Source organism: Marmota flaviventris, chromosome 17 (assembly GCF_047511675.1).
Source record: "Marmota flaviventris isolate mMarFla1 chromosome 17, mMarFla1.hap1, whole genome shotgun sequence".
In the NCBI taxonomy this organism is placed as follows: Eukaryota; Metazoa; Chordata; class Mammalia; order Rodentia; family Sciuridae; genus Marmota; species Marmota flaviventris.
Window position 1 is genome coordinate 24,797,867 of NC_092514.1, and position 17,936 is coordinate 24,815,802.

The window sequence follows — 17,936 nt, forward strand, 5'->3', positions numbered from 1 at the left end:
ACTGCCCCACCAGGGTGACTCCCCAAATGATGAACTCTTCTCATCCTGCACAAAGGTTCCATTGGAAGTCATGCTCATCCTAAAAAATGCTCCCAAGCCGGAGAGGGAGGGACCAGGGTGGATCACTGGAATCTAATTTCCCAGAAAGCCAGCTTGGAGGGAAGTTTATTGGGAAGACACACCCAGCTGCACACAAGACTTCTGCCTTGACTTTGGTCATGTCTGGACATGGGATGTGGGGAAGGGGCTCATGACAGGCTGCTGGATCGCTGTCAGATAGGGGGTTTCTCCCAGCATGCACTTTGGATCCCTCCATGCTTTTTGATCACTCTGGAAGGATGATTGGCACAGTGGGAAACTCGCCAGCCGCTTTCCCCGATGGCCTTGAACAAGTTCCTCCACGTCGATGGCCCAAATATGTCAGATAAATGGGCGGGACAAAAAGACCTGGAAAGTCCCTTCCTGCATTGACATTCTAGGATCTGCTTGCATCCTGGCTCCTGCCTCCTTAACTCTGTTCTTGACCTTGGGGAAGCAGCTGTAAAAGCCCCAGACAGGATCCCTGCTTGCACCAGCTTCCAGGTGGAGGGACACAGAACACACCAAGAGGCACATTGAGAGAAATCCTTCCATGGGGTGACTAGAGCGGTTGGGAGATACAACCAGGTGGTGTGTGCTATTGTGATTGAGGGGGGAGTATTAAGTGTGGTAATTAAGGTAAGTAATTCCTTTCTCTGAGGAAGCTGCACTGGAGCTGAGACCTGGATACCAAACACAAAATATTCTTGAAGAAGCTTCAGGGAATGGTGTTATATACCAAGTCAGGGTGAGAGCAAGGGCACATCTTAGAGGAAGGGAGGGTGGCTAAAAAAATGTGTTGGTCATACATGGTCACGTAGTCCATGGAAAAGTCTTTGGATTTAATTTCTTTCTCTTTCTTTTTTTTTTAAGAGAGAGAATTTAAAAATATTTATTTTTAGTTTTTTGGTGGACACAACACCTTTATTTTATTTGTATGTGGTACTGAGGATCGAACCCAGCACCCCACGCATGCCAGGGGAGCTCATTACTGCTTGAGCCACATCCCCAGCCCCTTTGGATTTAATTTTAATGACAACACTCTTTTAAGCTCTGGTGAATTTTAAGCAGGGGAGTGACCTAATTTAGGTTTTTTTTCCCCCCCTCTGTGTTCTAGGGGAGTGGGGCCCCAGGAGTTGCTCTCTGCCTTCCAGGGCATGGGGTTGAGCAAGGTAGAGGGTGTCCCAGCAGTGACGACTTGGCTTCCAGTGTGGGTGGGTGACATGAACTACCCCTGCGAGTGTGCGTCTGTACCAGGGGCCTCTCATACTCTCTGGGTCCCACCCCTGCTCCAGGAGAACCAGTTCTTCAGCGAGTGCTTACCCAGAGTTATGTGTCCACGTTTGGGTCACAACTGGGGAGTGCCCCAATCACATCCGTATACCTAATCCTTAATCCTATCCACATCCTCAGCCCTAGCCCTGGCCCCACCCATATCCCCACCAGACCCAGGGAGAGGGATGGACTAAGAGAAGACCTATTGCTAGTGGGTCATGATTTAGGAAGATGGTTTTCCCCATCCTCTTGTGCACCTAGGTCCTCTTTTCTGTGTCCTTAGAGCCCTCTCCTACCCAGTCCTCTGGGCTGCCTATGTGACCTGCTTCCTCCCTACCCCCCCATGCTGAGTCATCTTACCAATGGGTAGAAAGGTTAAGGGTGGGTCTATCCTTCCAAATGCCCCTGGACCCTGCATCCCAGAGGGGCCCGGCAGTACTGTTCCCCAAGTCCCTGAGCTCTAATTTTCCTTCTTCAACACTCTGCTCTTCACTATACTTTAGCAGCCCCCTGGAGGCACAGTCTCCAGGATAAGGGAGAATTTGCATGTGATTTGTCTCTTGATGTGAAAATTTGCATAATCAGTTTCCCAGCATCCCCCAGGAGTCATCAGGGTGACTGAGTAAAGCCTAGGAGGGCAGGCCTGACCAGCCTGGCAGCTCCTGACCTCAACCCAGGACTGCATTGTGCCAGGGGAATGGGAAAGCCTGCCAGCCAGCCAGAACTTAGGCATAACCCTCATCTTCATGTTTCTCCCTTCCCTTCCTCCATCCCCTTGGCTCACATCACTTCCTGTACAATCACCCTTAGCCCAATCCAGCTCTCGTCTCTGAATCTTCACCCTAATTCTGAACCCATCCATGATTCAGTCCCTAACCCTGATCTTGTTCATATCACTACTCCCCCGCCCCCACCACCCCCAACCATTAAGAATCATGTTTCAAGAGCTGAATGTGGTGGCACATGCTTGTAATCTCAGCAATTTGGGAGGTTGAGTCAAAAGCATCATAAGTTCAAGGCCAGCCTCAGCCACTTAGGGAGACTGTATCTCAACATTAGGAAGAAAAGAAGGACTGGGGATGTAGTTCAGTGGTAAAGTGCCCCTGGGTTCAATTCCCAGCACCAAAAAAGAAAAAAGGAAAAAAAAAAAAAAAAAGAATTATGTTTCAAGAATCTCCAAAGGGGCTGTAGTTGTAGCTCAGTGGTAGAGCGCTTGCCTGGTGTATGTGAGGCACTGGGTTAGATCTTCAGCACCCCATTAAAAAATAAATAAATAAAATAAAGTTATCGTATCCATCTACAATGAAAAAAAAAGAGTCTCCAAGGTACAGGTACTATTCCATGAGATGGGAAAAAACAAACAAACAAACAAAAAAACCAGATCAGATTTGGACAGTCTCATCTAGTAGATAAAACAGACATCAATCAAAGATATTGGGTATAGAGCTATGAGAGCCACTAATAGTTAAATTTGGCCTTCCTTGGAAAAATAATGATTAAGCTAAGATCAGAAAGAAGAGGCTTTAATTGAGTCCAAGAAGTAGTAGGGAAAAGCACGTGCAAAGCCCCAAATGTAGGAGGAAGCACTTCCTTTGTCTTTATTTAAAAATTTCATTCCCAAAGAGCTCTTCCTGGCCACTCTATATCTAAAATTGCTCCCCGACACACACACACACACACACACACACACACGCACACACACACACACACACTTCTTTTTTATATTTTTGTGGCACTAGGGATCAAACCCAAGCACCTTGGCATGCTAGGCAAACACCCTACCACTGAGTTACACCCTTGTACTTACATAATTGTTCTCTGCTTTGTTTTTCTCTTTGGCCCTTGTCACCATTTAACATACTATTTAATTTATTTGACTATTAAGTACTATTGTCTATTTCCCTCACTAGTATACAAACTCCAGGAGTTCAGGGGCTTGTTTTAGTTTTGTTGTATTCTCTGGGTCTGGCACGTGCTGTGTACACCGTAGGGGCTCAGTTAGCATCTGCTGACAAATGAATGAAAGGCACATCGTATTATCCCAAAGGCAAGAAGAGTCACAGCTAGGTTTTATCTGGCTTGGGGCAGGGTAGGGATGACATGTGCATTTTGGGGTCTTGAGAAGACTGTTTCAATACTTAACTCCAACCACATCCCTATTCCTAAATGAAACCTGAATTGCAGTCTCATCCCTATTCTTCTTTCAACCCCCAAACCTACAGGAAACTTCTCTCCATCTTGGAATCCCAACCCTCTTCAGCCCTAACTCAGCCTGGGAACTGCATGACCTTCCCTTGATGGTGACAGGTGGGTGCCACTGGGGAGGAAACCAGGGCTGGTGTTTCCTGGTTGGCAGGAGCTGATGGGAGGCGGAAGGAAAGAGGGCAGGTCCGGAAAAAGGGGACAGGAACGTGACTCTCTCCTCACTCTCCCTGGATCCCAAATACTATCTGCCGAGAGTAGAACTTGGACCCTCTCAGCTGCTCCCACCATAGTCCTGATGACTCCTCCCTATCTCAGGGGCTGACCCCATCCCATCCGTTATAACTCTGGCTGCTGGGGTTCTATCAGAAACCAGTCCCATGAGGGTCCCAACCCTGGGGTTTATTTTCTTCAGAACACTTAATATTCAGAATTAGAGCGAAGCTCCATGCATCTTTCATTTCTTCTTTATTTTTGCAATTCTGAGGACTGAGCCCAGGGCCTTGTTCATGGTAGTCACGTGCTTTGTCCCTGAGCTACCTCCCCACCCTTGCTTTTTAAAACAAAAGCATTTTGAGACAGGGTCTCACTACATTGCTCAGGCTATCCTCGAACTTTCTGTCCTCTGCCTGAGCCTCCTGAGAAGCTGGGATGCCAAGCATGCACCTCAATGCCCGGTTACTTACTTTCTTCTTTGTATCTGCAGTACCTACAACATGGTGTTAATCCTGCTCAATATACATCTGTGGAAGGAAGGAAGGAGGGGTCTGGTTCTTGACAAACACAATTCCCTTGGAGACTATCCCTCATTCCGGCTTCCCATTCCTAGCTTTGTTCTTTGATTTTTTTTTTTTTCTGGTAAGGGTGTAGCCTTTATAAAATCAAAAGATAACACAGATAGAGTAAAAATGCATTGAGTGCCCTATATATCATCCAGATGGAGAGAGAGAACACATCCAGCTGCCTACGTGTTCCCCCATTCCAGAGATACTCATTAATCTGACTTGTGTAAGATGTGTTTAGTTTTACCTCTTCTGGAACTTGGTGTTGAGGGAATACCTGGCTGCTTTCTTTCCAGACGATCTTTGTGGGATCCATCCACAATGTAGCCTAATTCTATTTTTGCTTTGTTTGGAGGTGGGATTTCATTGTATTGTCCAGGCTGGCCTTGAACTTGCGATCCTCCTGCCTCAGTCTCCTAGGGCACTGGGGTTGCAAGAGCTTTAGTTTAATTCTTTTTTTCTTTCTTTTCTTTTCTCTTCTTTCTTTCTTTCTTGTCTGGGGATCGAATTTTGGGGCTCATGCTGGCCAGGCAAAGGCTATATTATTGAGCTCCACCCCAGCCCTTTAGATTTATTCCTGTGTCCTAAATTTCAATTGGATTGTCTTCTAATTGTATATTCAACCCCAGTCCCTCCTCAGCTCATCCTGAACTCAAAGGAAGCAACACATACCCCCTCTCTGACCTGCCATCTTTTCTTCCTGTAACATCTCTAGAGCTGTTCTGCATCTATGTGGTCCCTGGGCCTGGGCTTTAACACCAACTTGTCATGAACTATGGGCCCTAGGGTTGAATGATGGACTCATTTTCCACAGCAGATCATCTGAATGTCAAGTTTGTTCCACTCTCCCTCCCCTCCAATACAGGTCACCTCTACCCAAGGTGCTGCTCAGCAGGGGTACCTGGCAGCCAATGGGGGCAAGCAGGAGGAAGGAGCTTATTAGTCTGATAAAGATCTGGGGGCCCCGCCCCACCCCGTCCCCCAACTTCCCTGGGGCCCTGGCTCAGGCTGGACTGGCTCCCACACCCTGAAGGCTCCTTGAGCCTCCTTCCATCCGCCCTCTCAGAGGCAGGCCCAGAGCCCTACCTGCAGTTCCTCCCCGCCAGCACCCACTGGGCTAGAGCCCAGACGCCTGCTCACTGCTACCAGCTGGCTCCACCCGGAGCAGCTCACATCCCAGCCCGCCAAGGGCAGCTCCCGTGAGCCAGTGGTTCCTGCTGTCTAGCCACTCTGCTACAGAGGCTGGCCTTGTCCACTCCTCTCTGTGCCTGGGACCTCCACACAGTGTCCAGGATTGAGTCCCCTCTTGACTCCTGAGGAACATCCATGGCCACCTACAAGGTGAAGGTGGCCACAGGCACTGACTTCTTGTCGGGAACCCTGGACTCCATCTCGCTGACCATCGTGGGGACCCAAGGAGAGAGCCATAAGCAGCTGCTGAACCACTTTGGGAGAGACTTTGCCACTGGGGCGGTGAGTGCTTATGGCCCAGGAGGGATGGAGGAGTGCCGGAAGAGAGCCAGGGACACAGCTTGACCAGGAGAGGCTGCAGAATCGGGGCTCAGCTCTGAAGGCTGTGGGTTCCTAGGTGGCTCTGGATGCCTCACCCACACGTCTCCTGACCCTTCCCACCTTGCTGGTCTCTGGGCTCTATCTCCTCTGCTCCCTCATCTCTTATCTCTCTCAACCAATTTCCAATCCTCTCACCTCATCTCTCTTCCTCTCTCTTCTGTCAACTCTCTCCCACCCCATCCCTTCCCATGGCCTCTCTTCCCCTCCCCATCCCTCTCCCCTTCTAACTCACTCTTCCTAAACCAAGTTACATCATAACTAGCTTAAATTTGCATTGGATTCTCTGTGACTTAAAATGGCATCAGACCAGCCTGTCCAGTGGGGACCTGCTTGCCCCATGATGGAAGTCACTCTTTGTGGGCTCTCACACCTGATTTTGAGTCAGGCCCAGCCAAAGGTTACTGTGTGATCTGATTGGTCCCTCTATCTTTGGGGTGATTTCTGAATTCCCACATCTTCATGGAGAAGTACGAGAAGGGCTGGCTGGACCATCTATCTCTCTCCAATCTAGGACTGTAAGAGGCTTAGGAAGTCCCAGTCCCTCTTGGACTGCTTTGTACACCAGCTCCTGGGGGTCTGTGTGGTCCCTGAAGCTTCAGATGACTAGGAAAGGGGATGGGAGAGGAGGACAGGACCTTGGGAACTGGGGAGGGAGGGATGAAAAGGCCTAGCCCAGGGTAAATGGACCCAGCAGAGAATAGTCAAGTTGGAGGAGTCAGAGGGGAGCCCAAAGATTGGGTCCATGTCCCATCTCTCTGCCACCGCAGTCCAGAAAGTGAACATCACCCAGCATGAGCAGAGCTTGGTTTAGGGGCCAATTCAATGGGAGGCTGGAGGAACCAGAGTCCAGTCCAGTATGCTCAGTGAGACCTGTGTCCTGCCCAGGTGGATGAGTACACTGTCCAGTGCCAACAGGACCTCGGGGAGCTCATCATCATCCGTCTGCACAAAGAACGCTACTCCTTCTTCCCCAAGGACCCCTGGTACTGCAACTACGTGCAGATCTGTGCCCCCAATGGCCGTGTCTACCACTTCCCTGCCTACCAGTGGATGGATGGCTATGAGACCCTGGCACTTAGGGAGGCCACAGGTGAGCCCACATCATCTCACCCCTTGCCGTGAGGGCCCTCACTTCAGCCTGACCACCCCAGCATGATCACCCTGGGCTCCCATCAAGCCAATCAGGCAGCAGGGACTCCTGAGATCTCCTGTTACTGTCATAAATTACCACTGCTGCTCTAGGCTCAGCTTGGGACTGCATTGTTGCAGAACGAAGAATAGTGGGGTCCAGGGGTCACCCTCAGCATTCCAGAGTCAGGCAGCAGAGAGCATTTCTAAATCATGCTTCCTCTCACTGCTCCCAGCCTCACTTTGAATCCTGCAGGGTGCCCAGCCATCCTGAAATGACCCCTTTCTACTCTGTGCCCAGGCTGCTCAGCACTCTTGTAGGGTGTCCTGTCTATTATGCCAGAGAGTAAGTCCTGCAACCCCCAAAAGCCTGATTCTCCAGTAGGATTCTGTTACGACAACAAGATGCCCTGTTACTCTGATAAGTAACCCCAATATTCCAGCTGTAGCCTTCTTGCTCCATTCAGAAGCCCTGTTACTTCAACAGCTCCCCAGGGCACCAGGGCCTTGTATATGATCTTGAATATATATATATGATTTCTCCCAACTGCTGGGGATGAAACCCAGGGCCTTACAAATATACTAGGTGAATGCTCTACCACTGATTTACATCCCCAGCCCTATGAACATTTTTTAGACTAAGGGCTATTCTGTTGCCCTAGAGGATACTTTATTTCTCTAACAGGACTCATTGTTACTCCAAAATCCGACACTAAGGGCCCATCCACCCCTATAGGAGGTTCCACGAGGGCAGTGTGGAATTTTCCACTTGTATTATGTTGGCACTTAAAAAGTTTCAGATTTTGGAGCATTTCAGATTTTGGTGCAAACTGTCAGCTTCTCCTGGCAGTGGGTCAACGCTGCCTTGCTGTTTGCTGAGCTGTGTGGTTGCTCCCATGGGACAGGGACAGGATCTGAGTGCCTGAGCTCCATGCATCAACCCTTGCCAGAACCCTCCATCTGACTGGGTCAGCTGCCTATATGTGGCTGCGACATAGAGACTGGAGGTCTATCCTCTGTAATCCCTTTGGCTCTACCCCAAGCCTCTGCTGGCCTCCCTTGAGAAATGTGGAAGGGAGAACAGCTTTGAGGACACCAGGGGAGTCCCATCCTCCTCTTCTTTTTCATATTTCTGTGCTGGAGTCTTTTCCCAGGGTGGGAGGGAACAGGGCCTAAGCTGGGGAAAGGAGAGGCAGGGGCTAAGGGAGGCCTGGGGAAGGGTGGGGCTGCCAAAGGAAGAGTCTCAGCAGAGATGCAGAAGTGCTTCCCACGGTGATAGGTCTGTGTGGCATGGAAGCAGGGGACGGGCAGGGTGACACTTGGTGGCTGTGCAAGAATGGGGTTGGGTAGGGTGGCTGCCATGCAACACCAGGGCAGGGAGACTTGAGTCACCTGTTCGGCCCTCGAAGGAGTGAGGCTCCCGCCCTGGGACAAAGCCAAGTTGGGGTTCTGGGTTTTACCACCCCAGGGGGCGACATCCACCCAGAATGTAGCATATGAGCTGAGGCAGATGGAGGATGGACAGGGTGGCAAAGTGAGGACCTTGAGGGGAACTGATAGGGATGTGCACAAACTAGCATGGGGACAAGCAGTCAGGATGCTGGAGAAAGACAGGCTTGGATTTGGATGTCCATCTCAGTGCCACCATTTACTCTCAGGACATTTGGGCACATTTTCACATTCTTCTAAGCTTTGGGACCCTCATCTGTAAAATGGAGCTAACCATAGGGTTGATGTGAAAATCCAATGACATAAAGGAGTATCAGGAACAACTGTTGTGGGTGCTACTGGGGGGAGAGGGGGAGGTCAGAACAGTCTACTTTGCACCAAATCCCAGCTTGACTGCTTTTTTCTTGCACAATATTTACTCTTTTATCCTTGTAAAATGGGAACAACAATATAGTCCTTTTGTTGAAACTGTTGAGGCCAGAGGCGTTTTGAAATTTGGGTTTTCTTTCGAGGCTGCACACGTGAATATGTTCATATGTGTGTATATAATAGATACATACAAAATGTGTATAAATATACACATATGCATATTTATCTCATCCATTCATCTACATGCAGGTTGAGTATCCCTTATCTGAAATGCTTGGGACCTAAAGTGTTTTCGGATTTCAGACTTTTTAAAAAATTTGGAACATTTGAGATATTTTGAGGAAAGGACCAAAGTTTAAACATCTAATTCATTGTGTGTGTGTGTGTGTGTGTGTGTGTGTATACACACACACACTTTATACACAAGGACTGAAGATAATTTTATACAATATTTTTAGTGCTTCAGCATTTTGACTGTGACCCACCACAAGAGGGCAGTGTGGAACTTTCCACTTGTCTCATGTTGGTACTTAAAAAGTTTCAGATTTTTGGAGCATTTCAGATTTTGGATTTTTGGATTAGGGATACTCAGCCTGTCATGTATACAGATGTACCACATATCCACCTCTGGGTATTCCCCATTCAACACACTAATATCTCTCATCGAAAACTGAAAAATGAAACCAAGCGAGTTAAATACTGTATCTAGCCTCAGGGAAATTTAGAGCACGCTTGGCTCACCAATGAATTCGTTATGAAACAAACTTGGATTTCCACAGCCTTTTGTATTTTGGAATTGCAGGAGAGGGCTGGGGACCTATAATAATTAGTGACTCGCCTTATAAAGTTGTTCTTGTCTGGCTTGAATCATTAATACAAGGGCAGTTTTTAGGAAGTGCCTGATACCTGGTGAGTCTTCCACAGCTGTCAGTTATTAATATAGTTCACTAGTGTCTAGAAGAGGCACTTTCCCCAGCAGCAGAGCCCAGCTTGAGGATAGAGTAGGAATGGGGTCCACTATTATTGTCTTCCAGAGTGGGCCTTCCCCATCCTTAGCCACGCACCCCTTAGCTTACCCTGGGGGCTACAAGCCAAACTCCTGCTCTCTGAAGTGGGCAGGGGCAGGCAGAAAAGGGGGTCAGTGCTTGAGCGTCCTCCTTGGTTTCCCTACAGGAAAGACAATGGCGGATGACTCACTCCCCATCCTTCTGGAACACAGACAAGAAGAGATCAGAGCCAAGCAGGACTTCTACCAGTGAGGGGGAGGGTGGCAGGGTCTGGGGGAACCTGCAGGGGTCATAGGAAGTCAGGGGCCAGTGTGGTCTCTGGCCCCCTGTGCCCTAGGATGGTACCTAGACATCAGGGCTCACCATCTTGGCTTGTTCTTGCAGTTGGAGAGTCTTTGTACCTGGGCTGCCCAACTACGTGCACATTCCCAGTTACCACCCTCCTGTCCGGAGGTTCCGCAACCCCAACCGGCCTGAGTAAGGACCCGAGGCTCTGCTGGACCCCTCCCATGGCTGCCCTCTGAGCCTCTGCCCGCTGAGCCCCAGGTGCCAAGCCCCAACCCATGCTTCTCCCTGCAGGTGGAATGGTTACATTCCAGGATTCCCGATTCTCATCAACATCAAGGCCACCAAGTTCCTGAACTCAAACCTCCGTTTCTCTTTCGTCAAGACTGCCTCCTTCTTCTTCCGCCTGGGGCCCATGTGAGTGGCTGTAGTGAGGGGAGAGTGAAGGCTCTGGGGACTGTCCCTCCCCACTGATCCATGTCCACCTCCAGGACAGTCCCAGAGTTGGAATGGCCAGGGAGGCAATGGGAGGCAGATAGAGTGTAGAAGACCTGAGACTTGACACGCAGAGACCTAGACGCACAAAGACTTTGGGACTTTGAGACTCAAGAGACCCTGGGACCCAAAGACCTCAGTGGGTAGGCAGCTCTGCCACCTGTCCCAGCATACCTGGCAGCCTCTCTGACCACCTTCCTCTGGCATCCCACCTCCTAGGTCACTGGCATTCAAACTCCGGGGCCTGGTAGACTCAAAACGTTCATGGAAGAGACTAAAGGACATTAAGAAAATTTTCCCTGCCAACAAGACTGTCATCTCTGGTATGGGGTGGAGCATCCCAAATCAAACAAGGGGCACCCAGGTGGTCTCTGGGTGTAAGAAGCAGGCCCCTCATGTGGGGTCAGTGGGCTTAGTGACCAAGAGAGCAATCCAGAGTCAGATGTGTACACCCTCCTGGGGCTTCTCAAAGCGTTATTCTGGGTCCCTTCAGCTACTCAAGACAAAGATGAGGGCTTAGTTTTCCTCCCTGAGTCCTCTTGGTGTCCATGGTCTTTTTCTGTCCCATGCCTCTATGTCCCTGAGTGGGGCTGGATCACATTGTGATGCACCTGCACCATCCCCCTAGAGTATGTGGCTGAGCACTGGGCAGAGGACACCTTCTTTGGGTACCAGTACCTCAATGGCATCAACCCAGGACTCATATGCCGATGTACAAGGATCCCAGACAAGTTCCCTGTCACAGACGACATGGTGGCCCCGTTCCTGGATGAGGGAACATGCCTGCAAGCAGAGCTGGAGGTGAGGCCCTCTCTGGCAGAGGTCTTAGCTGGTCTCCCGGCCTCCTTCTTAAACATCCATGTGTCTCCTGAGACCCACCTGGGTCCCACCCATGCCCACATGCCCCACTTCCCCAGCCCTGTCCAACCACCGAACCCTGAGGCCAGTGCACTCCACACACAAGGCGTGGGTCATGTGCCCCGTGTTGGTGCCGGCCTGCCTTCCCACTGTGGCTCCCCTGCAGAAGGGGAACATTTACCTGGCAGACTACCACATCCTGGAGGGCATCCCCACCGTGGAGCTCAACGGCCAGAAGCAGCACCATTGTGCCCCACTCTGCCTGCTGTACTTCAACCCCCAGGGCAACATGATGCCCATCGCCATCCAGGTGTGTGGGGTGCAGTGGGGGCTGCTGTGTGGGCGTGATGCCAGGGCAGAGCCCCTCTGAGCCCATGAACGTTCCTCTGTGTGTGTGCACACACCTATGTGAGCATGTGAGCCTGTGTGTACGCTCTATGTCCTGTGCATGTGTGTCTGTGCGGAAGCTGTGTGTCCACAGGAGTGTATACCCCTGTGGTTGCATCTGAGTCCACCTATGCTAATGCATGTCCCACTCTGTATGTGTGGCCGTGGAGAGACTTGGGGGTGACCTTGGGTGTGGCCCTGTGTGTAAGCCTGGTGTGAGAACATGCATGTCCCTATGTGGGCACATCTGTGCGTATTCATTGTGTCTATACACCCATGCGTTGAACTTGGGTCCCTGTGGTGAGCTTATGGTCACATGTACATGGTGACCAGAGGGGGCGCTTGGTGGCTTAAGCTTGTCTCCTTGACTTCATTCATCCATTTACTTGAAAAAAAATGACCTCTACTGTAGGCCAGGCCTCTGCTGGGAGTACTGAGCTAATTAGATTTAGCTGCTGTCTGGCAGGAGAGGAAATTGAAGTATTCCCTTATCAGAGGTCCCCACAAGCATTGTGATACCCCTCTGGGGCTATCAGCCATGTCCTAATGCTTCTGGTTTATTACTGGAGCAGTGTAGGCTGGATTTCAATGACAGTCCCCCATCACCTGAGGGCTAGGCACCCTTGCCCTTGTACAGTGCACAGCTTGCACAACTGAATGTGGCAGCCTTGGGGATGAGGGAAGGATGGCTTCTTAGAAGCTGCATCTCAAAGAATGAGTGGGAGCTGCCAGGTGGAGACAGAGACTGGGCAAAAGTGCAGGCAGAGAGCACAGCAAAAGCAAAGATGGGGAGGAAGGTCATGGTGTGCTCAGGGGACCAAAGGGAACTGCAGTACAGTGGGTGTGGTTTTTACCTCCTCGAATTTCCTTCTGCCTCTTTCCTGGAGCGGCAGCTTTTGTGTGTGAGGGTCTCTATGCTCACCTAACCCTCCTTCTTTCCCTGCCCCCAGCTGAGCCAGACCCCTGGACCTGATTGCCCCATCTTCCTGCCCAGCGATTCTGAGTGGGACTGGCTGCTGGCCAAGACATGGGTGCGCTACGCTGAGTTCTACAGTCACGAGGCCATCTCCCACCTGCTGGAGACCCACCTCATCGCTGAGGCCTTCTGCCTGGCCCTGTTGAGGCAATTGCCCATGTGCCACCCCCTATACAAGGTGTGGGCTTAGGGGAAGGGACCCCATCTCACTGCCTTGTAAGCCCTGGGAGGATCTGGGGACTCACCCCAGAGAGGACTTAGGGAGGGGACTTTCCAAAGTCAGGGGTCAGTCTGATGTTGCAGAAATGGGGATGCTGATGTCCTCTGGGGGCATCCTCAGCCCTGTCTTGCCCTCCTTGCTTTCCCGCCCAGCTCCTCATTCCCCACACCCGCTTCACGGTCCAGATCAACAGCATCGGGCGGGCCCTCCTCCTCAACGAGGGGGGCCTCTCTGCCAGGGTAAGACTTCTGCCCCCAGCCCCAACAAGAAACTTGCTTTCTTTGGGTCTTTGCAGTTAGACTAAAAGCAGGACTCCCCACTTGCTTTTGGATCTGGGGGCGGGGGGCAGAGAGGGGACTGGTTAAAGTGGGCGCTGTGACTAGAATGGTGCAGAGGCAGAGGGCCTGCCATAGTGTGGTCCTCAGGGAGCAGGGCCTGCAGGGATGCCATCCAGCTCTGGGATCTCCCCACTCCCCCACAGGCCATGTCCCTGGGCCTAGAGGGCTTTGCTGAGGTGATGGTGCGGGCTCTGTCTGAGCTCACCTACGACAGCCTCTATGTCCCCAATGACTTTGTGGAGCGTGGTGTCCAGGACCTGCCTGGGTATTATTTCCGTGATGACAGCTTGGCAGTATGGGACGCAATGGAGAGGTGAGGTGGGGACAGCAGTGATGGCACTTAGGGTGGAGATCCTGGGCTGTGGGAGGGGGTGTGGGAGCTTTTAAGAACCTGAACTTGGACATCCTACGGGAGCTTGGCCTTGCAGATGGGGTCTGGGCTCTCTGTCCATCACACACCTGCTCCTTAGGCCCACAGGGCCTCTTCCTTGTTTTGGACTCCAGCCCTCCTTTGCGGGCCAGCCCCCTTCTGGGCTCTGAGCTGCCTGGGGGCCTCGTTGATCTATATTGGGGATCCCGTGAGTGTCTTCTGACCTTGCCAAGCCACCTTCTCTACCTCCTTCCTGAAGGACTTGCCTCCCTGTAGGTCTGAGCCAGCTAAGGCCAGAATGACCTGAGGGAGGTGGGAAGCATGGTTATGGAAGGAGAGGGGAGGGAGAGATGAGGTTCTAAACTGAGGCCCTGTCCCCTTGATCAGGTATGTGACAGAGATCATCACCTATTATTACCCGAATGACGCAGCCGTGGAGGGTGACCCGGAATTGCAGTCCTGGGTGCAGGAGATATTCAAGGAGTGCCTCCTAGGGCGTGAGAGCTCAGGTACGGGCCTGAGAGCCCAGTGGGGACTGGGGCCAAGGTGTGGTTCCCAGGAAGCTCCACTAGGGCCCTCCTGCTTCTGGGCCAGACAGATCTCCTTGTGGGCCGAAGGATACCAAAGGGCTATCTAGGATTTTCACAGGGACCTGCCCTGGACCCTGGAGCAGTGGCATCTCGGGGATGACCTTTGGCATTTGGCGCCTGTCTGAACTCAGGTGCTAAGTCATCTCTGCAGAGACAGAAAGGGGTCTCTGTGGACTGAGAAATGGGGCGTGAGTTCTAACAGGAAAAAGTATGCTGGAGGCTGAGGAGGTAAAGGGAGAATCAGCAAACTCCAGGAAATGGGTGGGGGGTGTCCTGAGGTCATGCTACTTGGGCACACACTCAGCAAATATTTAGGGAGCATCAATAGTGTAATGCTGGGCTGGGGATGAAAGGGAAAAAGACAGAGGCAGGTGCCCACCCTCAAGGTGTTTGATGCCTGGGGCTGGGGGTGTTTAACTTGGTGAATGAGCAGTGTGTTATAGCAGAATTGGGGCAGTTTGGGGAAAGCTGAGGAGGAGCTAGAGATGCCCAGGGGAGGTTTCTAAACCAGCTTGGGTTGGGCTGGCAGAGACAGGGAGTGGGGAACAGTAAGCTAAGATCTAGCTGAGATCAGACTTCTTGGTTAACACCTAACTAAGATCTGCCAGATGAGGTTAGCTATGAGATGACTGACAGGGGCTTGTGGCCGGTGGTGGAGATGGAGTTGCTGATTGGGAGCTGCATGTGGAAAGGTCCCAAAACTAGAGGCAGCATAGTGAATTCTGGGAGCTGCTTACTGGGATCCAGTTCCCTGCAACTAGAGCTGAGGGTGGAGGTGCTCAGGCTCCTGATGGGTTAAGGCTGAAGCCAGGAGTAGGGCCAGGCTGCCAGGCAGATAAGGAGTTTGGAATTACCCTTTGGAACCAAAGGGGCACATCAAGGGGTTTTACAAGGAGATCAGATGTTATGTTAAAATATCAGGCTGCAGTGCTGGTCAGGAGAGTTTAGGAAGCTGGTATGGTGTCTAGGAGGGAGGTGATGGGGACTTGACTAAAATGAGGGTTGTGGGGACACAGAGAATTCCAAAGCTAGCTGAGAGCTAGAAACAACAAGACTTGGTGATTGGTTTGGGTTTGGGAGTTAGGTAGGGTGAGAAGTGGAGGGGTGACTCCCAGGTTTAGGGCTTTTCCAGTTGGTTGGATGATATGTGTCATCCTTTGAGCTGAGGGCCTTGAAGGGGGCCTTTGGGAAGAAAATACTGAGTCTGTTTTGAATGCGTGGGTCTTTTGTTATAGGGTAGCTATAGCAACCAGGGCTGGCTGCTCACCTGGTATGATCAGAAAGAAGCCAGCAGCTTAGTTGGGAACAGGTGTGAGGGAGAGAGCCAGGCTACTGAGAAATTTATCTGGAGTGAGAAAAAGTCTCAAAGGAGGTGGGGAGAGTGTGTGTTGGGGTGTTGTGCTGAGTCAGGGTGGAAAAACCAGGATTCTTGCCAAAGGAGAGAAGCCTCTCCACTTCCTAGGGGAGCTGGAAGAGAGATCCAAGGGCCTCAATTTAGCTGTGAGCACAAGTAGCCAAGGCCAGTCAAGCCCCTCCCCCAGCCTTGTCACAAGGACTTCGGGGAAAGGAGTTGTGGAGCTTGGAGTGTTGCAGGGAGGAAGAGCAGGAAGAAAAGATTAACATTAAACAGAGACATGAGGTGGGAGGGAAAGGGAGAGAAAAGGGAAATTGCATGGAAATGGAGGGAGACCCTCATTGTTATACAAAATTACATTTAAGAGGTTGTGAGGGGAATGGGAAAATAAACAAGGAGAGAAATGAATTACAGTAGATGGGGTAGAGGGAGAAGATGGGAGAGGAGGGGAGGGGGGATAGTAGAGGATAGGAAAGGTAGCAGAATACAACAGTTACTAATAGGGCATTATGTAAAAATGTGGATGTGTAACCGATGTGATTCTGCAATCTGTATTTGGGGTAAAAATGGGAGTTCATAGCCCACTTGAATCTAATGTATGAAATATGATATGTCAAGAGCTTTGTAATGTTTTGAACAACCAATAAAAAAAAAAAAAGTGTGACCTGGGCTTGCAAGCGCCCTCTGCTGGACTCCCAGGACTGGGGCAGGACTGACACTGCTTGGTCCATCCACCCCTCAGGCTTCCCCACTTGCTTGCGAACGGTGCCTGAACTGATCCGATATGTCACCATCGTCATGTACACCTGCTCTGCCCGGCACGCAGCTGTCAACACGGGCCAGGTACCTGTGCTCACCAGCCCCAACCCTAGTCCCAGACCTCCTAAATTTAGCCCTAGCCCCAACCTCAAACCTCAGCCTTTATCTCTGGTCCAGCCTCAATTTGTCTGAATCCCTGATTCAACTCCAGTCTCAGCTGAAATCCTTTCAACCCAACTCAAATCCACCTGGACTACACCCCCAACCCAGCCTCAATATCCATCGGCTCCAGCACCACCAGTCTAAACCAGCCCAGCCCATTCTCAATCCACTGGGGCAGGAATCAAAGATGGGAGAGAGGGATCAGAGCCTGGTGGGTGGGAACTGTTGGGGTGCTCTCTGAACCTCTGTACATCACCTCCAGTTGGAGTACACAGCCTGGATGCCCAACTTCCCATCTTCCATGCGGAACCCGCCGATGCAGGCCAAGGGGCTGACCACGTTGGAGACCTACATGGACACGTTGCCGGATGTGAAGACCACTTGCATCGTGCTCTTGGTACTCTGGACCCTCAGTCGGGAACCTGATGACAAGGTGCGGCGTGGGGCTTGGGGACTCTGAGCATGGGCAGACTGGGGGGTTGGGGAGGGTAAGGATAATTGGAGCTGTCAAGGGGCTGGGAGTTTGCGGTGGGCAGAGGCTGAAAGGAAGGTGCTAGGCTGTGGGTTGGTTGCGGGGTGGGCCTGGCTTCATCCCAGCGCCGGGTTCTGTGTCCTCAGCGGCCCCTGGGCCACTTCCCAGACATTCACTTCGTGGAGGAGGTCCCGCGGCGGAGCATGGAGGCCTTCCGCCAGCGCCTGTCCCAGATCTCTCACAATATCCGACAGCGCAACAAGTGCCTCGCTGTCCCCTACTACTACTTGGACCCTGTGCTGATTGAGAACAGCATTTCTATCTAGGATGGCCCTCCCTGCTCCATATTCTTTGTTTTCCTATTTTCGAATAAAATTACTTCAAATGCTCCCTGGGTCTCTGAGTGCCAGGAGCTGTTTTCGGGGTGCTGGGGGCGCTGGGCTGGCGCTGCGGGGTGCGAGCGGAGATGCTCACACTGTAAAGCTGTTCATCACCACCACCAGCTCCAGGTAGGCCTAAGACAGCGCTAGGGCCCCATTGCACTCCCAGAGGCCTCTCCATATCAAAACCGAATGACTCTGCTTCGGGCCTCCTTGGTGATGTGCTCCTCTGGGCTCAGAAGCCTCTGGGGACCCCGCAGGATGGGTGGTGGGGCAGGGGCAAGGCTAGGAACTAGACCCTCACGATGATTCTGGTCCATCTGAATTCCTCCTACCTGGGGACTTAGTCCCACCTAGGGGAACCAGATCACCCAAGACCCAACTTGAAACATAAACTACCCACTCAGATAGGGGAAAGCCATCACCCT

The 17,936-nt window shown here is 51.5% G+C and overlaps 1 protein-coding gene across 1 annotated transcript; it reads left to right on the top strand.

Moving 5' to 3' along the window:
• Positions 1 to 5,663: 5,663 nt before the first annotated feature.
• Alox12b (arachidonate 12-lipoxygenase, 12R type) lies at positions 5,664 to 17,454 on the top strand. Its single transcript, XM_027946771.2, has 15 exons — positions 5,664 to 5,810; positions 6,795 to 6,999; positions 10,029 to 10,110; positions 10,247 to 10,339; positions 10,442 to 10,564; positions 10,862 to 10,965; positions 11,271 to 11,443; positions 11,667 to 11,810; positions 12,838 to 13,041; positions 13,236 to 13,322; positions 13,565 to 13,734; positions 14,179 to 14,300; positions 16,478 to 16,578; positions 16,919 to 17,089; positions 17,275 to 17,454. The coding sequence occupies exons 1-15, from the start codon at positions 5,664 to 5,666 to the stop codon at positions 17,452 to 17,454; spliced, it is 2,106 nt and encodes a 701-aa protein (XP_027802572.2).
• Positions 17,455 to 17,936: the final 482 nt, after the last annotated feature.